This window comes from Coloeus monedula, assembly GCF_965178545.1.
Source record: "Coloeus monedula genome assembly, chromosome: 2".
In the NCBI taxonomy this organism is placed as follows: Eukaryota; Metazoa; Chordata; class Aves; order Passeriformes; family Corvidae; genus Coloeus; species Coloeus monedula.
Genome location: NC_138782.1, coordinates 68,128,619 through 68,149,217, shown reverse-complemented (window position 1 = coordinate 68,149,217; position 20,599 = coordinate 68,128,619). Strand labels below are relative to the sequence as shown.

Below are 20,599 nucleotides of genomic sequence, written 5' to 3'. Positions count from 1 at the left end.
GTTTTAACATACGTTCTCATCTTACTGGTCAATTTGCGTGGGGAAGAATAAGCAGCCTCTTAGAAAGGAAGATGACATTGATGCACATGCAATAAGGGCTTGATTACATTTTACTAACTTAACGAAGATGATGACAGCTGCAATTGCAGTTACAGTATAGATAGCATTTTAGTCACCAGCTGTCCACTCAGCTGTGGTGCGTGGCTTTGGTTTTTAACCAAACTGGGAAGGAAGTAGCAGAATCCTGTGGAAAGTACAGTAAATGATTGCTTTTTCCTAGTATCTCTGACAATACAGAAAAACTAGTAATTTGGGCCATGTTTATGGAAACCAAGTATTTTTTTTTCCTTTTATAAAAACTTACAGAAGCCTGAACAAACAATGAGAACAGTAGATTAGGCACAGACATAGGATATTATAGTTCCACCTATTCAGATAAATTAAATTGAGATTATCCAGTTTGGTTTGTTTTGTTTTCCGTCTCGGTGTTTTCTGGTTTAAACAGGCTGAAGAGAGTTTTTTAAATGGTGATTAGCATGGGGAGACATTATATAACAGGCTCCACATCCACAGAGCAGGTGGTTTTTATCCATTCAAATCATATCTCTGAATGGCCTTGAGAGCAGACTAATCTAATCTAATTCATTCTTGAAAATAACCTTAATTTTCAAACTTAATAAGAACATTGTTGCTTTTCTGTGTCAAATATATGGTTAAGGTTGCTCACTGGTACTTTGTGAAGAATTTCTACTGTGCTCTTGATAAGAATAAACCAATGCAAGGGACATTCTGTGAAGAAAGCTTTGCCATGCTCTGGAATTGAGCTGGCAGAACAATTATTTTATGGAAGTCCTAATGTTAGGAATGTGAAATTGCATGAAATGGAGGCCTTAGAACAAGAGTATCATGGATGCAGAACGTGGTTTGTAAACCAGCTTCAGGTGAGATAAAAGCTTCTTCTCTTGCTTTACTCTGATTTATGAGCCCTTCATTGCCACAGTGTTCACAACTTCTGTGTTCCAAAATCCTCTTTGAAGTAGAGAAAATTGTGCTAACAGGTTTTTGTATCTATTTTTCATTTTAGAGTAAAACAGCGTTAAGTTTGGATGACCAAATGGGCACATATACTTTGGGGTTTCCTTCTTACCATTGAACTGTTTTTCCATAATTATCAACACATGGTCACAGCAAGCTGCTCTAAAACTTCAATAAAGTTTTCTGCCAGGTGTATCACCCATAAAACCCCCTGGCCTCTTTCTTCCAAACCAACCATCTTTTCAAAAGCTTCAATATAAAGATTAACTTTGTAGAAAGCCCTGAAAATCAGATAATCTGGCCTGAACTCATTGTTAGCAGGTTAAGAAATGGTTTTCAACTCGGATATTATTTTGCATCCTTTTTAAAGGTGGGGTTTTCTTATGGCTTCAAGCATTTTAAATCTGGAATTTTTTAAAGACACTGAGTTTAACTGAATGCTATCTCAATTAAAAAATGATACAGCTTGCTTAATATAGACCTTTTCCAAGTCTGTAACTTTTCCTCATATTATGAGAAAACAGTCTTTTAAGAAACACTTAGATTTTCAAGGTGCGTGAAAGATCTTGTTTAATTCGGAAAAGTCTGTTTCAAGTATTCCTCACACATAAGCAAATAAGAAATGGATACCACTTCTGTGCCATTTACAAAGCAAGCTGTCTTGGAGGGTTAGTAGTCAATATGATAGTAGGTCTGAATTTTCCTTTCAAGAAAGAAAAGCTGTTGATAATGAATGGAAGTTGGTTACAGTTATCATAGCTTAATTTTAAATATACTGTGGGGAATAGTTATCATAACTTAATTTTGAAACTTGATGCCAGCCTTCATTGTGTCATTGTCTATTAAATATCCGGTGTGCTGACTGCCCCATCTGTTCTTCCTGCAGGGCATGAGAAGGAAAGTGACTCACTTAGCCATCCAAAACACTGAGTGGTACTTGAATCAGATGCACAAGGTTGGCATAAAACTAACAGAATGGATATTACTTTGGAAGATTAATCTCTGTAGAAGCTCTCTGAAATGTCATCTACCTTGCCTACTCTAGCTGGTTTCATCACAAATACAGACATCTCAGACCATCCTTGGTTCAAGGAGGATTAATTTAAAGCTAGGCATCTTAGGGCCCCTTTTGATTCAAGGAGATCCTAGTATGGGAAGGGCTGGGACTTCTAGGAACACTTTCAGTTATTTAAGTGGTGTAATAATTTTTTTAAGGTGGAAGGCTTGCATCAAATTTGGCTGTGAGGTGCTGGGCAGCATTTGATCTAGGACTGTCTACTTGTGGCTGGATGCCTGTGCTTGTTTTGGGGGAAACGTTTGTGCAAGCTCAGTGTCTGATTTGTCTCTTGCTTTCATGCAGATCAATATAGATGAATCAATAAAGATAACCTTCAAATGCCAGCCTTTCAGGCAAGACAAATAGTGGTTGCAAAAAGAGGAGAGTATTGCCTTGAAATCTGTCACTCTACCTTTGTCTCTCCTGTCATTTTCAGTTGCTTGTTTTGCATCATGCTTTTTGTCTTAAGGAAAATCAGCAGACTGGTATCCCTTGGGGAGTTGACTCAGGCTTTACTCGGGGTCTGCTGTAACTGGAGTTCACATAGATTGCACTCCAGACTTATAACAGCCAGAGCAACAGCACAAGCAGGGCTGTTGACCCCTGCTGCATATTCCAGTGTAGGGGAAGAAAATCGGAAGTCAGAGAAGACAGGTTAAGTTCATATCAGAAAAGTATTGTTACGTGAGGGCTCCTCTGTGACCCCCTACTTCTAAATGTGCTGTGGAACAAAGAGTCCCCATCCCAAATTATTTTTCTTAAAGCACATCAAAATTGGCCTATGAGTGGCCAAAGTTCCTATAACAGAGTATGGGAGTGCTGTGGGGCTGCCTGCTGCTCGAGCATGAGAGGAAGAGACCAGTGGTGGATGTAATTTTTAGTCATATGGGATGTCAAAATAGACAGTGATATGAACAGCTATCTAATTTTATTCTTTGGCCTCCTGCCCAGATTTGAGGTGCTGCTAACTATATAGCCTCTCCATGAAAGTTGTGGAAAAAAAGTGCTGGAAATCAGATGTTTCCTGTTGGCAGTGCTCCCTTAGTCCCCAAGAACTAGGTCTTAGTTGGAACTCTGACATGTGGGGGGGACTATGGGCCCAAGGGAGGGGGAACGAGGCTCAGGAGGAACAGAATCTGATGGGGCTTTAGGGGTTAGTTCAGGGATATGGGAAGAGATCTGAATTCCCAACATTTCACAGTACCCAAAGAGTTTTACAGTGTTATGTTTTCTTGGAGAGGGGAGAGTGAGAACTGTACTGTGGAAGATTTAAATAGCTTGACCTGTCTCAGAGCTGATAATTACCAGATTTCTGCAAGCTAAGTGGAGGAAAATTTTACTGCAGTGTGGAAAAAGATTACAGCACTGCTTATGAAGATACTGGGAAGTCAAATAGCCCCAGATTAAAGACTGGTGAGTTTTGCAACGGCTGGATTGTAAAATCTATCTCAGCCAAAGACATCAATATAGTGGTTTACCTTTTGGAATAATTCAACATTTATAAGCACAAATTGAAATACTGTCCAACAATTCTGCAAATAACTCCTATTTACAAATGGCTGTTGTAAACAAGAAATATAAGATGCAGAGCAATACTGTGTCCAGATTAAGTCACAACCATATTCTTCTCTCTGCTTATCTAGCATTTGTACCTAGATAAATGAAATCTGGTGGGAGCTTGCTGTATATGAATGTCAGGATGAAAAATTACTTGGAAAATTACTGTAAATTTGTGTTTAAATTTAAAAGGTATTTCATTGAATTTTTCTCATTCAAATACTGATCCTGAAAAGCTAAGCCATAAACTGAGCAACTGTGACTTCTCTTGGGAATGATCCAGTGAATATCAGTCAAAGGGTTTGATATAGGCTGTTGTAACCTGCTAATGCTATCACAAAAGGGAAGCTGTGTGATATACAGCTTGAAATGGAAATATTGAACTTAATTTTCTTGCAGGCTACCCTGCTAAAGGTTTTATTATCTTTCCTGTGCCATTGTGCTTTATATTTTCTGCAAACTGAAGCAGGTCAAGCTGACTGAGATTCTCTGAGACTTTTTTGACAAATCTCAACAAAGACATCAATTACACTACCAGTCAGTTGAGGTTTGTTGTGAAAACACTGATTTTAGTTTCACGGAAGGACTTCTTAAAAACTATTTGCCGTTAATATGTGATTAAGTTTTGCAAAATACTTGGTAGAGTATCAAAATAAATTGATTTTACTGCATTTCACCATTCATCAGACTGTTTTCCTAGGGATACCCTTTTAATTTAAATCAGTTTCTTTTCGCAGTCTCAGTAGCTGATAGGTCTGAAGTCTAAACACAAGTTGTCTTGGTGAGATGTCTGCTTAGGGCCTGCCTTAGTTTTTTTTTTTTTTTTTTTTGGCGGCGGGGGGAGAGGGGGGGAGAGTTGGGTTGTATGTTCCTGTCGTGCATTTATTTGCTTGTACGTTCTTTTTTTAGGTCGTCTATATGCCCTGTGCGCTCGTTTTCGAGCTGACTAGCTATTCTTCACCTTTCTCCCAGACGGCTCAGAAACCCTAGGCTGGGGTAAGCCCTTACAAGGCACGTTCCGGGCACTCGCCAGCCCTTCCCGGGGGCTGGAGCGGGAGCGCTGCTCCGCGGCCCCTCAGCCGTGCTCCCGCCCCTCGCCACGCGCCGCTGCCGCGCCGGGAACGTGCGCCCGCCCGCCACGGCCCCGCCCCCCGCGCGAGGCGCGCCCCTATTGGCCCCGATCCCCCCGTGCCGGCGCTGTTGTGACACGTGAGGGCGGCGCACGTGGGGACGTTATGTAAGGCGCAGGGGGAAGGGGCGGGGCCGGCACGCGCGCGTGCGGCGGGGCCGCCGCGCATGCGGGGTGCGGGCAAGGGGCGGGGCGCGGCCGGTCCGGTTGTGCTCCCTCCCCGGACAGAGGCCCCGGAGGCTGCCGAGCGACAATGAAGCAGCAGCAACAACAGCAGCAGCCGCCACCGCCACCACCCCCGCAGCCTCCCCAGCACCCGTCGCCTCCCTTCGCCAGCCCGGGGGTGCCGGCCTTCCTCAGCAAGCTGTGGGCTCTGCTGGGTGAGACCCCCAGCAACCAGCTCATCACCTGGAGCCAGGTCGGCCACTGCCCCCCTCCCCCCTCCCTTCCCGCCCGCGTGTGGCGGAGCCCTCGCCCTCACCCTGCGCTTCGCTCCGGGGGCACCAGGGCCTGCTGGGGGCCGTGGGCCTCGGCGTGCGCCTGAGGAGGATGGAAAATGAGGGCACGGCCGCATGGCTTGGTCGGGCTCGGGCCGGGCCGGGCCGGGCTGGGCTGAGCTGCGCTGCTGGGGAGAGGCCGGGTCACCTCTCCTCGCTGGCCCTCAGCCACTGCCGTGTCTCTTCCGTGGAGTAAGAGCTCCGGTGCCCGCCCTGGGACTGCGTCCCCGGGCACCCCCGCAGAGCGCGGGGGGGGTGTCTGTCTGGCGGCCCCGACTGAGCAGGCTCGGGCGTCCGTGGTGGGAAGGGAGGCGGGAGCCGGGGGATTCTGCCGTGCGCTTAAGGAGCCGGCGTGCGGGGAACGCGGAGCTGCGGGGGGATTTCCCACCGCCGGGTGGTGGGTCCGCTAGGAACGGGACTTCCCCTCCGTGTGCTGGGGCAGCCGGGGGGAGCTCCAGAGGATGGGGAAAGCGGCGCGCTCAGGCCTGCTGTTGTTTCCTGTGTGCCGCCCGCGGGGTCGGATCCCGCAGGGGCGGTGGGGAGCGGCCACGTGGGGGATGGCCGGGGGCTTCCCGGGCTCCGTGTCTACCTGCTGGAGCGGCGGGAAGGGGATGGGCCACGGGAGAAGTCGAATTGGGCAGCAGTCTGCCTATAATGCAGCGAAGGGCGGGCACGTTGCTACAGTGAGCATCATTAACAGTTATGGTAAATGCTAAGCACGTATTTTAATAATAGCTACTTCATTTTTTTTCTATATGCTGTTTTCAATAAAATCCTGTTCTCAAATTGTATCAGTATCTCTAAGTAATGTTGAGTTAAACTCAACTGAGAACTCCCTATTTTAAATGCTTGAGAAGTAATAAAATATGTTAAGCATTTTACTGAAGATGGTTTACCAGTCCTTTCAGCCAAAACTTCCCAAAGAGGGAAGCAGAAGCTCTCAGTAGATTACGGTAGCTTTTCTTTCTTTCTCTTTTTTCTTTTTTTCCTTTGTTTGTTTTGGGGTGGGATTTTTTGTGGGTTTTTTGAGTTTGTTTGGTTTTTTTCTCTTTTTTTTTTTTTTTGGAGGAGAGATACTAAGAAGATATGAAGATTAATGTTGTCTACGTTAAGAAATGCTATTTTTGCTACTTGATGCTTTTAATGGAGAATTTCCAAATTGCTTATGCTTATCTCAAGTAAACACACCAATACTTGTTAGGTATCTTTGTATTTTTTTTTTTTTAATTAACAGTAAAAATAATTGTTTGAGATTCTGCAAGGCTGTTTCTAGAGGGGAAGGTCCACTCATCAGAGTTGATATTATTAGCAAGTTCTTGTGGGAGGGAAGTATTGGAGTTACGTGTGATATCTTTTAGAAATGCTGTGTGTTGATATTATGGGGTACAAAAAGTGTACCGAATATATCAAGGAAGAGAGAGTACAGTTACTATAATATTTTGCTTTCCTCCTCTACAAATCTCTATCCTTACACTCTAAGGATAAATGCTATCTGAAATGAAACAGACAGATTTTTGTCTCCCTGCAAAGTGAAACCACAGTATGTGTTGTCCATGGAAATATGGGTGAGGAATACCAAATTAAGCACTTGGAAGACTACTCTATGCTGCAGTCATTGGCACTAGGAGTTGACAATCGTATTTAGCTGTGTAGTGAAACTTACAGGCCTTAATGTCTGCACAGCTTTGCTGGAAATGACTGTCAGGGCAACAAGAGCTAGTGGATGTGTTTCCCAGATTTTCATGTGCTAAGCCTGGACAATGTCAAAGTGATGATAAAGCGAGGCACCACATGGAAGCTGTCTGTTGGTGTCACAAGTCACTGGAGTGTCGCTTGGTTCAGCACCTTCAGTTTGTGAATTTCACACACAGCATTGGCTAAAGTAGTCTGTTCTTGCGATTTCTTTTGCTTCCCCTTTCCTTCCACATTGATTCTCAGCAGGAGGTAGGTAGGCATTACTGGAAGTTTCCATCTCCCTACCTTCCTCTCAATGTTAAGCACCTAAGTTCTCCAGTGGAGAGCCATTTATAACATCCTGTTTCTGGTGCTCCCTGCTGATTTGCAGGAGCAGGCTGTTGTGGTTTAACCCCCAGTGGCAACCAAGTACAACACAGCCACTTGCTCATTTCCACAGCCTAGTAGAGAAAGTAAAACTTGTGGGTTGAGATAAGAACCATTTAAAATTGAAATCAAGTATATTATAACTAATAAAACAGAAAGAAAACACAAGAAAAAACAAACTATGCCCAAAACAATTGCTTACCAGCTGCTGCCCAGTACCCAGCCCATCTGAAAACAGCAGTCGGCCCTCCTGCTGGATAACTCAGCCAGTTTATATATTGGACATGATGTTCTGTGGTATGGAATATCCTTTTGCCCAGTTTGGGTCAGCTGTCCTGACCATGCACCTTCCCAGCTTCTTGTGCACCTGCTTGTTGGCATCACTTTGGAAGTTGAAAAGGCCTTGACTTAGGGTAAGCACTGCTCAACAACAACTAAAACATCCACTTATTATCAATGTTATTCTCTTAGTGCATTCAAAACTTAGCACTCTACCAGCTACTGAGAAAAAATTAATCCTATCCTACCTGAAACCGGCCTTTGGACAAGGATCTTCATATGGTCTTACAGCTGGTTCTTTAAGCTTCTTGGGATCATAGAACTGCTGGCATTTGAGGAAGGCATCAAAGAAGATGCAGGAAGAGTGCTGACATTTGTTGAAGATGATAAGACTTTTTATTAACTACAGGGTGAAGGTATTGAGGATGGGTAGACATAACCTAAACCATTTTGAAGTAGGTAATTTGTATTCTGCTGATTACTTGCCCTGTAGTTAAATGGAGTGCGGTCACTGAAGAACAAAGAGCTGATCCTTCTATTTTAGTTAAAACCTGTGGATTAAATAAAAGATCAGTCCTCCCTCACAACTGGCATTCCAGGAGAAGGGGAATCTTGCCTTAGGTGGCTACCTTTTTGGTAACTTTAAAACCCAGTGACACATTCAGCTTTTTGACAGCTCCATCTGCTCTACAAGCCCTATCAAACCAGTCATGCTTTTATACTGTAAAGCAGATGGGACTTTCAGCTGGTTGTTGGTATTTTTTCCTTGCTCAGGTTCTTTGTTAATATTACTTACCAAGGCTTCAAAACTATGCTCAAAATTGATAGTATTGTCCTGTAGTGAAACTGTGATAATTGTTGGTACACAATTAATTCATTTATTGAGAAAGCAGTGCATAACAATAGAGACGTTCCCCTACAGATACAGGTAGTGATGTAAATCGATAGTACTCAGTTGCTTTGCAACTGCAAGGTTTGTACGCTTTCTGTTTTGGAAAATTGTAGGCAAGCAGATCAGTAATGTACTGCATGCACAAAGGAAACATTCCAATCTGGTGATTAATTTTAAAAGCCTAGTGTGTTTTCTGCTATGGTTCTTAAGTAGCTTAATGTGTCTCTCTCATTTTAGAATGGCAAGAGTTTCTTGGTGTTGGATGAACGGAGATTTGCAAAAGAGATTCTTCCCAAGTACTTCAAGCACAACAACATGGCAAGCTTTGTCAGACAGTTAAACATGTGTAAGTTCCTGGATTTTTGCATTTTAGCACAGTTCTAAATCATGTATGTAGAAGTTACGTTATCATTTCCTTTGAGCAGAGGCCTTGTGTTCTCTGGAACTAGGATACTATCTTACCCTCAAAATTGGTAACAAGATAGTTGGAAGAGCATACTTTGAATTTCTTAATGTGGGTTTTGAGGTTTTTCTTTCCTTTTGTTTTTTTTAAAGATGGCTTCCGTAAAGTTGTTGGTGTTGATTCTGGAATTTTCAAACTGGAGCGAGACGGTCCAGTAGAGTTTCGGCATGCATATTTTAGGCAGGGCCGGGAGGACTTGTTGGAACACATTAAAAGGAAGGTTAGTGAAAATACAGTATATAGAAAACCTGTACTATTAAGTATTGATGAATAGCTAAGTTCATGTCAAGTTAACTGCAGGATTGTGAGTGCAAATAAGTTCAGAGTTTGTGGAAACAAACTGCCCTGCTTTCATTTATATCTTGAGCTTGTTTAAAGATATTTTGGGGGATTTGACAAGGCTTTTTTATCTAACCTGCTTTGCTGTCATTATAGTTAAGTTTCACAGGTGGCAAAAAAGAGTGAGTTATGTAATATGACAATTTGCAAATGAGTATTAGAAGTGCACAGCATGCTTTGACTTTACCATCAGCAGTATAAGAAACTGCTTGTTTATGTAGTTTGTTTCAGAACAAAGCTACTGTAAGCATTAAACTTTACACCCAACAGAAAATACAGGCAAACCTATAAACATGCTTGTTATGCTCCTGAAATGTATTCTGCTGTTATTAAGTCAGATGGATATAGATGGCAAATAGAAATATGGCAAATTAAACTGGATGTCATGGTTAAGCCCAGCCAGCAGCTCAGCCCCACACAGCCTCTTGCTCACTCCCCCCATGTCAGGATATGGGAGTGAATTGGGAGATAAAAGTGAGAAGACTCGTAGGTTGAGATAAAATCACTTTAGTTAGTAAAGCAAAAGCTACACACACAGGCAAAGCAATACCAGGAATTAATTTACCACTCCCCCTGGGCAGGCAGGTGTTCAGCCATCCCAAGGACAGCAGGACCCTGTCACATGTAATGGTGACTTGGGAGGACAAATGCCATCATTCTGAACATCCCCCACACTTTCTTCTTTTTCCCCCAGTTTTATATGCTAAGCATGACACCCTATGGTATGGAATGTTCCTTTGGTCAGGTGGGGATAACTGTCCCAGCTGTGTGTGTGCCCTCCCAATTTCTTGTGCAGCCCAAGCCAGCTCGCTGGTGGAGTGAGGTGAGAAGCAGAAAAGCCCTTGACTCCATGTGTAAACACTGCTCAGCAGTACCAAAAACATCTCTGTATTACCACCACGGCAGCACAACTGCACAAGTCCAAAACACAGCCCCATATTTGCTGCTATGAAGAAATTAACCCTACCCCAGCCAAAACCAGCACAGAGTGATGTCCTTGTTAGCACCAGGTTATTGTGATGTACTTATGACAAAGTAGAGCACTTGGGGAAAATGCCGGAAGAATCTGAGTGTATGTAAATGTTTATAACAACTAAAGCTAAGGTGGTGACAGCTGTATTTCTGGTTTTGGGGTTTTTTGGATGCTTGGTTTATTATGAAGTTAAATGCATATTTTGTCAATATTAGTAAGAAAATCACCAGAAGAGAATAATAGTTAAGCATGAGTTAAGGGAACTGTTGTTTCTGGATTCTAATCTTTTAAAGGTTTCTTCTTCGAGACCTGAAGAAAACAAGATACGTCAGGAAGATCTCTCTAAAATAATATGTAGTGCTCAGAAAGTGCAAATTAAACAAACGACTATTGAATCTCAGTTGTCTCTTTTGAAGAGGTAAGTTGGTTCACCAGTAACTGATCCTTAATGCTGAGTAATTGTGACACTAGATACTGGACAAAAACCTAATTTTAGGTGTCTCTTGATTTCTGGTTGCCTAACTTCAATTATAGTTTTAGGAACATAAATTGCAATAGAAAAATTGCTTTAAAATTAAATATTCTGATATTATTAAAAGTAATAAGCAATGTTGGTGTTTGCAGAACACTAATAGTAGGAAATTAAATAACAGCTTTAATAATGGTTCCATATAGATGCTGAGGCCAAATATTTAAATCAGCTCTTAATATAAAGTATGCTGGTTTGTGTCTTCAGGTTTGAAATAGTTACTGTGTTTGGTTTGAGTCAGAGTTTGGTTTGTGCAATTTGCATATAATACTTTCATAGGACAATTAATGTCTTTGCTCATTGTTTTTTATTTTCCTATTGTTTTTGTCCTCATTCCCCCACTGTTTAAAATTGCAGAAGAGTTAATGCCTATGAAAATGTGTTTAGAAATCTAATTTGGAAATTCCTTAGGTACCTCATTGACAGAGGAACAGAATCTAAAATCCAAATGTAAATAGAGTTTTTTTAGAATTGTATTATTGCCTGCTTAGAAATTATGATTGTCAACAGTGAGAGACGTGTGTCACAAATTACTTAATCCTTTAGAGCATGTAGATACAGACCATAAGGTCATGCCCTGTAAGTCACATCACCTCAATAGAAGCTGTGTTAGGGCACCTTACCTTATGTTGAGAAAGTGACAGTGTACATCTGTGGCAGATGTTACCGTAGTTCAAGAAGTAATTTCTCTCATTTCTAGACTTCAGTTCTAGTGACTTGAGTAGTAGAATATTCAGAGGCAAATTTCTTTTGCCTAGGCATAGCCTTTGTTAGAATCTGGCCAGTCTAGAGTGAAAATGATATTTGCTCTTTTGAAGTCCTAGACTAACTTGGGTTGAAAGGAACCTCAGAAGGCCATCAGGTCCAAACCGCTGCCCAGAGCAGGGCTTTGACTGAACTGACAGCCAGTTGCTAATGACCTGACAGTTTGTAGAGATGAGAACATAGTGGTTGGTCTTTGACATCCATATTGTCATCCCATCAGTTTAAAATTATTGAGGTAGAAACTGGAGCTAAATCAGAAGACCTGGTCCTACAGAATACATTGATAAAGCTAGTGAGAAAATTGAGAAAGTTCAGAATCCCTACCTTCTGCTGTTAGTTTTGTGATGGAGCTGTACTCTTAAATTGTATGTTGGACACAGAGCAGTTTGAGGAGTGAGTAGTACCCTGCATCACACTGCATACGAGCAGCTGTTTCTGAAAACTTAGTTTATGGTTTCCTAAAAACACAAGCACCAGTGGAGTTTGCTTTTTTGTGTTGAAAATTAAACTGCAGAAGAGAGAAGGGTGATCTGTTGTCTTCCCATATTCATTGAAGCTTCTGGTATTCATTATCTACATCTTAATATGGCATACATTGTTGGAAACAAGGCTCGTGGTTACAGTAGGGCAGTTTTTACACTGTCTCAGTAACTGGAGTCCTGTGAGTACTGGAAGAACCAATGTTTCTAAAATGGCAGTGTTTCATGAAAACTGCCGTCTCTGACATTTTCCTGTTGTTTTTTATCACCTAACATGCCCCTTCACTGGAGCTAGTAAAGGTAACTGTTAAAGGTGATAGTTAATTTTTAAATGCTGAATGTATGGGTAATGATTATTGCCAAATTTGGGAATTTTATTTTTCTTCCTTTAAAGCGGATGGATATTCTCTGCAGGCCGTTTGTTGTGTTTGGGTCTCCATTTCATAGTTACTTTCCAAGGCTGCTTGCTGACTGTGTGACACTCTCACACCAACCTGCAATCTAAAAACACATTTCAAAGGGTTTTAATGAAGCCAACTGATCTTTAACAAAAATTAATAACTTAGTTTTTGGTTTGACTTTTAAATCATAATTTTTAAACAGAGAGAATGAATCCCTTTGGAGGGAAGTGTCAGAACTGAGAGCAAAACACTTGCAACAGCAGCAACTTATTCGAAAGGTAAGGCTTCATTGAAGTGTCGTGTGTGCTTCTGTGAGTGCTTCTGAACTAGGAATGCTGTGCCACATTACCTTGCTTTACCCTCACTCAGCTTTAGTAATGTCAAATCTCTCTTTAATAGAAAAAACAGCAGTGTGGTATATGGTGAACAAATCCTAGTGAAACAAACATTCATGGTATTTTACTGCATAAGCAGAAAATAAGGCCAAAATCTTGTAAATATTTTCAAAGAAAGAGGCTCAAGAACATCCTACATCAGTCATTAAGGTACCCTTAACATGGTCTGCCTATTTTTTATTCAGGAATCAGATGTCTAATTCTCTGTGTCGTGTGATCTCAGGGAAAACTGTCCTAAAGTTACCAGAGAAACAGATAATTGAGTGGAACCCCTTGATAATATGTTAACTTAGATTATTTAACAGTTAGATTTATGATCTACCAAAAGTGGTATAAATGCATAGAGTTGATGGATCTATATTTTTTTAACATACCAGAAAGGGCATCACTGCAAGTAGCCTTGTAGCAGAGACTTAGTGAATTTTTTTCTTCAGGTTCTTCAAGCCAGAGACATACATTAAAGCTTTAAATTTAAAACATAAGAGAAAGAAGTCTAACATTTCAAAAGGAAAGGCAGCTGATGAATAGTGTTAATTGTACATGTAATTTTTCTAAATCTGTCAAAAATGCCTTTCACCAAAACCAATATTTACAATACAGGTTATGTATATGGACCACATCCCTATATGTCCTCTGTCATTGCTAATTAGAATTCTTCTAATTGTTTGCATTGCTGGATTTCTTTCTGTGTACTGTATGATGTCTTGTAAAAATCTACTCTTACTACTTGCTACGTGAAAAGTCTGTCTTTGACAATTGAGTAACTGTTTAGATATTATCAGCACTGTTTTTTACCTTGATTTTTAATTTTTCTGAGCAGCTCTGTATAAAAGTTACTATACAAAGGAAGTGTTTTGTTGTTTATGTATAGATTTTATTATTGGCGTCTTCTGCTATAAGATACCTTGGTACTCAGGAGAAACAATTACAAAGTAGAGCCACCAACAATAGTGTTCTCTCCCTTACAGATCGTACAATTCATTGTTACCTTGGTGCAGAATAACCAACTAGTGAGCCTAAAACGCAAGAGGTAAATATGATCTTGAAAACTTGCTGTCTGCTTGATAAACTCTGACAAGCCTTGTTGACTAATTACTAAAGAGGTGGTTTTGAAATGGCTTTCTTCCTTCATGCTTTCTGTTGTAGGCCTCTACTTCTGAACACTAATGGACCTACAAAGTCGAATGTATTTCAGAAAATTGTGAAAGAACCAGCTGACAGTAGCCACCATGTAAGTTTTCTATAATGGGTACCCTCTGTCACGATGAAGGAGTGCAGGTGGGCAGATGGATCAAGTTAGTTGTCATGTGGAGACTAAAACGTAGCTGTGTACTGAGAGCTGTCAACTTGTAGAAGTGATAGGCTGTGTTGTTTCCTTCAGAAGCTAAATGTATTGATAATCACCATTCACTTTCCAACATAAGCATGTATAAATGGGTTACCTGTGTATTAAATACAGCTTGACATGATCCTGCTGGAAGCAGTTTGCTTTTAAGAATGGTGCTGTTAGAAATAGCACATACAACATTGCATTGTTATCCGTGGGAATGTGGCATCCCTGGCACCATACAGAGACAAGGGTCCAGTGTGTTGCTCTGCAAGGCAGCATCCAACCCAGCAAAATCATGTCATGTTCCTGTTCCATGAATCCTGTTCCATGAATCAGTCACACCATTCAAAAGTTGTTTTCTGTTGTCCAAATAATGATTGGCAGGGAAATTGTTTAAACAAGTACTGTAGTATAGCACTAGAATTAGTAGCTTTATAACAAAGTACTGTTTAAACAGCAGTCACTGTTTTAATATTTTTTAGTTCTGTTTTCTGACAGTGCTAGTATATTTTTATTTCTGTGCCTGTAGTATTTGCCAAATTCTTTTTCCTGTAGCTGTTATTCTCCAGCTTGTTTATTTACTTTTGTGGCTTTTTCTATTAAACATAGATCTGTACAAACTGCTTGTAATCTCCAAGGCATAGGAAAGCTCTTAGATTTCATTAGATGTGAAACATTTTAGGATACAATGGTAACTGTCAAAATGCTGAAGCTCGTCGTCCTTTTGTGCCTTGACTTTTTTAATAATAATTCTCAGGTACCTCTCAACAGAAATGAGGGCTTAAAACAAAGGGAACAGATTTCAGATGACATTGTTATTTATGATGTCACTGAGGATGTGGGTGAGGAAGAACATCCCATGGCTGATGAAGAAAATCTTCCTGTTACACCAGAAACAAGTGAAGATACCACTTCAGATTCTTCCAAGTAAGAAGTCTCAAGAAGTGTGTGTTGATAAATGGCTTTCAGTGTTGTATAATATGCAGTAACTCAGTTGTCTTAGATAATTTTTTTTTAGTGTAATGGTTAGAATTATTCAGCACTCCTGCACATATAGAAACTTCATCTGTGAATTGACACTAGCTTTTGATTTACTGGCCTCTGGATAGTTCATTGGCTGTTGGGAGTTTTAATTATCAGGAGGATAGATGGAAACTAGTGAGAATAATCTGTATTATTGCATTATAGTTAAATATACTACGTGTCCAAAGCAAGAGTAAGAGAAATCTTCTTGCTTTTTGGTTATGTGTACAGACAGGAATGACTTCCTTGTTTTTTCAGGTTTTTGTGGAGAATAGTTTACCTGTAGTGTTTATCAGGTATTGGTGTGGTCTTTACATTAAGCCAGTTAATTTCAGGGTTCTGGGATTTTTTTAGTCCCAGTTGTTTTGTGATTATGTTCTTTCCTGTCTGTACTCTGGTACTACAGAAGTTGTTCATCTTTCAGCTACAGGCAAGTTGAAACTTGGTCTAGGGATTTAGATGCAACTCTCTTCTTGAATTGCATTGGATTGATAGGGCCTGTATTATACCTCAAGGAAAAAATTTAGTATTTGTAGCTTATATTTTAATTGGTACCATTGTTCTTGCTCAGCTGATGTCTGGGAATGCATTCTCTGATAGAAAAGCTTCATGAGGAAAAGGCTGTGGTAGAGAGGCAATGTAACTAACAGCTACTTAAGGGTTAAGAACCAGAATATGGATGAAAGCAGATTGGTTGGGGCTTGCTCTTGGTCTTCAGGTTTCGTTCCTGGTATGCATAAGAAGGTTATTCTAACTACAAACCTGTTGACCAGGATCCTTTGTTATGGGTGCTCCAGAGCTGATGCTGTTCAACAGGAAATATGCAAAATACGTACTGTCTGTCTGGTTTGATGACCTTGTATGCTTTGGTTCACTTTGTACATCCCATCTATATGCAAGCTTATAGTTGTTCTAATGACAAAAATGTCAGTGTTCCTATAGCTCTTTAGTAGTTGTTTATTGTGGTCTGGCACAGCAGTGTCTGCTGACTGAGCTGCATTAATTGTGTTGATCGTGACAGAACCGTATCAATGGAAAACAGATATGTAGAGTATCTTTCTGTGTTTAGTATTAAAAAGCAGTAGAAAAGTTTATTTCCTGATAGTAGCTTGAGTGTTAGCTTGACAAAAGTGAGAAGTAACTAAACCTGTGGAATAATACCAATTTAAATGTGCATGAAATGCTGCAATTAATTTATCTCCTATTACAGCTGTAGCTGTAGCCGCCATTCTCCTGATATTGTAATTGTGGAAGATGATAATGAAGATGAATATTCCCCTGTAATTCAAGGGGATAAAAGCACCGAATCAGTTGCTGTCCCAGGTAATGATCCAGTCAGCCCCGTCAGTGACAGCACAAGCCCACTCATGTCAAGTGCCGTACAGCTGAATAACCAGTCAACTTCAACTGCAGAAGATCCAGTCTCTGTGATGGATTCCATACTCAATGAAAATGGAGTAATTTCACAGAATATAAATCTTCTTGGAAAGTGAGTAGTCTGGTCTTTTGTTTTTTCAAGTATTAGAACTGATTATTTGACTGAAGTAAAGAGAACTGAATAGCAGTTTCTCCTAAGAACTCTAAACTTACAGGCCACTGTTATTCCAGCCAGTTTCTGAAGATCCTTCTGTTCTAAGTATTTTAAGATGCAACTGCTGATTTTCACTGTTAAGTGAGTGAGCTGAAATGTGTAATCTGGCAGTGTAATGTTGTGGAGATTGCTTAAACTGTCAGGATTTATTTTTGTCACTCCTGCAGGTGGATTAGACCCATTATGTCCAATCCAAGCAAACATTGCATCTCTGCTAATGTCATGTCATAGTGTTATGTTGATGTGATTCCTGTGACACCTATTTTAGAGCACCTTTCTGCTGTACTTGGGTTCTCCTCTAGAGAGGCTAAAAGCCTTCATTTTTTCCCAGAGGTCATTTCTAGTGAAAGACTTAGTTCATTCTAGTTCTGGTGAAGATTTTTAGATGCATGTAGTACTTCTGTGTAAAGCTTACTTGAGGATTTCTCTTACTTTGCTAAGGGATACAGCAATAAAATACTGTTTGCCTTCCAGAGTTGAACTTCTGGATTATCTGGACAGTATTGACTGCAGTTTGGAGGACTTCCAGGCTATGTTATCGGGACGACAGTTCAGCATAGATCCAGATCTCCTCCTGGTTGATGTAATTTTGACTTTATTTTAAGCATTTTGGTAAAAGCTGTAGAAAGCACTTGTGTGTGTTGTTGCTGTTTAGAATGGATTTAAACCACAAGCAATTTCTTTGTTCTTTCTTCCCTTTACAAAGCAAAGTTATAAATATTTATGAATGTGAGTTTCTGGAGCACTGGTATAAGTCTCAATGCTCCATCACTGCTCAAGTGAATGCTTAAGTTTCTTGTTGAACAATGTCTTTAATGAAATAATGCTTGTATTTGTTGTGATGTGAACTTAGATGTCAAGTAGATTAATACTCTTGCTTTGAAATAACCCAGCACATCATCTGTTGTCTTCTCAGTGAGCTGGGGTTAAAAAGAGCTTTCCTCCCTGTAGAAAGGCCGTGCTACTGGCTGGTGGCAGGGTGTTGTCTGCCATGACTTACATGCCCCCTTTCTGAGGTGCTGCTCCCTGTCCATTTGTTCCTTAACCCTGACCTGGGCCAGTGCATGAGGTTACTGGTTCCTGGTGACACGTGACTGTTGAACCTGATGGAGTGCCTGCTGGCCCCTCTCCCACTTCACTGAGATCCCCTCTTAACCACAGCTCTGTTCTCCACTTACTGAGGACTCCTTCCAGCTTGGTGGCACTTGCAGCTTAAGTTCATCCATATTGTAGACAGAATTATCCATGCAGCGATGTCTGAAGAAATTGGTGTTTTTAAGACTGCAGCAAACTGTGTTAGATGCAATAGTTGTTTCCTTTGTGATCAAGCTTCATGGAATTCCAAACCATCTAGTTGCCAAGCTAGATTTTCTTTATAAAAGCAGTAATTAACTGTAAATAGACTCCAGTCCTCACAGAGGGTGGAATAAGTATAGGGGTTATCTCACACATGCAGAAGCAATGTTCTTGTATTCTTAATAGCAACACTGAGATACCTAAAACTTGATGTCTTTTGTCTTATTCAGCTTTTTACAAGCTCTGTGCAGATGAATCCCACAGATCATGATCATATCACTAATACCAAAGTAAGTCTTAAATCCATTGCTCAACATATGCAGTAGTGAGAGATACAAAATTCACTTATCTTTTACTGTTTTCTTTACTGGAGTCATGGCACTCATTGCTCTGGCTTTTAAGACTTCCATGAGAATAGGAAGACTGCACCTAAGTTCATCCTGTTGGGCTTTAAACAGCAAAGGAAAAAGCACACTAACTAATTAGTAATGTCCTTTAAAACTTGTATTACCTTGAGGCCAATACCTGTACATTGTACCAGTCTCTTGACTTTTGTATCCACTGAGATTTTATTACTTGCAAACATGGTATGCACTTTCATCAGAACATCAGAATGATTTCATCTGTATTATCTGGTGGGAAAAGAAACACAGTAATAAGCAGTGGAGCAAAGATGTAGCACTTTGAATTTGTCCTGCTCACTTAAAGCATTAGTTTTGGTTCTTGCTTTATACTGTGTTTCCATTTCATGTTTTCTCAGCCAAGGTGTGTTAGTGTGGGTAATACTGATAATGCCACTGCATCTCATCACAAATAAAATACTATTTTTTTGTAGTACTTGGTCAGCTGTGTTCCAGTGGCATTGGAACAGGCTTTAAACGTGTGTTTAAGAGTTTGCTTTTGTTCCCAGACGGAGACAAAGGGAAAAGAAACTAACAAGAATGATGCTGGTCCAGCAGCTTCACAGGAAACGCAAGGTACTAAGCCCAGACCAGGTTAGTTGTAGTGATCTATTGAAACACCTCAGCAGTTGAACATTGTTCTTAAGGCCATCTCAGTTATTTGCTTCTTGTCTGGTTTTATGTTACGCTGCTAAACCAATAACCAAAACACAATACTTAGTATATTTGCTTTTTAGATCTTTGGCTCTGCACTAGATACAGAGAAACTGATGTTTTGCAGGTGAATCTGTGCAAATAATGTTATGCATGAACATAACAATTCTTTAAAAACACATTTAAAAATCAAACACCTATTGTGTTTTTATTAATTATTCTTTAAATAAGTGCTGTGGGTTGGATTTAGTTTTTTCCTTCTGCATATAGAAGGGCACATGAATTGATGTTCTGGGCATTTTTTTCCCCATAGATAAGCAGCTGATACACTACACTGCGTTTCCACTCCTTGCATTCCTTGATGGGAACCCAGGCTCTGCTTTTGAGAGTGGGAGCTTGACAGCTGAAACTCCTTCCACTGTTGAGAAATCCCTGGAAGGGGACGAGCTCCTGGAGAGCAGCCTGGATCCTGAGCCCACCCAGAGCAAACTGGTGCGTCTGGAGCCACTGACGGAGGCAGAGGCGAGTGAAGCCACGCTGTTCTACCTGTGTGAACTTGCCCCAGCACCCATGGACACAGACATGTCCTTCTTGGATAACTGATGTGAGGGAGGCTCTGTATATAGTCATGAAGATGAACTATTTATTTAGAATATTGTTTGGTATGAGAGTTTTTTGTAAATCACTGTTTTATGTAACCAGATATGTGGAATCTGAAGTACCTTTCCTATCTTATACAAGCAGTTGTTTAGCTATGGAGTTAGACAAGCCACCAGGCACAGCGGGCACTGCTGAGCCAGGCTGCTGCTGCACTGCTGTGAACGCTTGGTGTTGCACACATCGCTCGTACCGCGGGTAACCCAACACATGCCAGTAGTGAGCTTTGGTTTATGGTTTCTTATACTTCTTGTCTTACATATGATGACATAAACTAGTAGTGTATGGTTAGGGAACACTGACTTTCTGTATTTTGGGGTTTTTATTTTTTACATTTTGTTTAACACACATGAGGCTTTTTTGGGGTGGGGGGACCAGGACCTGATGTAGGCTTTTTTTTTCCCTGCTTCAGCTGGGAACAAAGTGCCTGTACCTTGCTAAATCTTGGTTCTGCCTTACTTTCACTTCAGTGGAAGTGCTCACACATAGCACAAACTGGGGAAGAGTTCTTGACAGCTGCCAGGCCCCATGACTGCATGAGTACTTTTAACTTGGACCATCTATGCTGATGAAATAAATGTTACTTAAGTGTGATACTTGTTAAGAGTTTGTCTCTTATTCCGTGTGCCAGGTGGTTATGGATTTAACAGCCTCTTGTTTTCCTATCGTAGCTGTGCAAGGTCTGCTGTACACAATTACTGGAAAATAGGGTTTATTGATAAGCCTCCAAAACAAGTGTCTAATGCAGCAAACTGTTTTCCAGTAGTAGCACACAAAAGGGTGTTCTCTCTTTGAT

General features: G+C 40.8%; 1 protein-coding gene across 4 annotated transcripts; it reads left to right on the top strand.

The window, feature by feature from the left end:
• The first annotated feature begins 4,982 nt into the window (after positions 1 to 4,982).
• On the top strand, positions 4,983 to 20,397 carry HSF2 (heat shock transcription factor 2). 4 transcript variants are annotated; one of them, XM_082303472.1, is made up of 13 exons: positions 4,984 to 5,196; positions 8,745 to 8,853; positions 9,063 to 9,190; positions 10,576 to 10,700; positions 12,659 to 12,734; positions 13,820 to 13,881; positions 13,998 to 14,082; positions 14,939 to 15,108; positions 16,415 to 16,693; positions 17,270 to 17,378; positions 18,322 to 18,381; positions 19,002 to 19,068; positions 19,460 to 20,397. In XM_082303472.1, exons 1-13 carry the CDS (start codon positions 5,032 to 5,034, stop codon positions 19,747 to 19,749), a joined length of 1,725 nt encoding a protein of 574 aa, XP_082159598.1. In that variant the 5' UTR covers positions 4,984 to 5,031; the 3' UTR covers positions 19,750 to 20,397. The 4 variants fall into 4 exon arrangements, with proteins under 4 accessions (XP_082159600.1, XP_082159599.1, XP_082159598.1 ...); XM_082303471.1 differs by having other exon boundaries at positions 19,002 to 19,086; XM_082303474.1 differs by lacking the exon at positions 18,322 to 18,381 and having other exon boundaries at positions 4,983 to 5,196.
• Positions 20,398 to 20,599: the final 202 nt, after the last annotated feature.

Bases quoted from the DNA above. Each gene is read 5' to 3' on its own strand.
- HSF2 (XM_082303471.1), top strand. From the start codon at position 5,032: ATGAAGCAGCAGCAACAACAGCAGCAGCCGCCACCGCCACCACCCCCG. The intron at 17,379-18,321 runs GTAATTTTGACT...TGTCTTATTCAG, and splicing joins CAGATCTCCTCCTGGTTGAT to CTTTTTACAAGCTCTGTGCA. The intron at 19,087-19,459 runs GTTAGTTGTAGT...TTTTCCCCATAG, and splicing joins AGGTACTAAGCCCAGACCAG to ATAAGCAGCTGATACACTAC.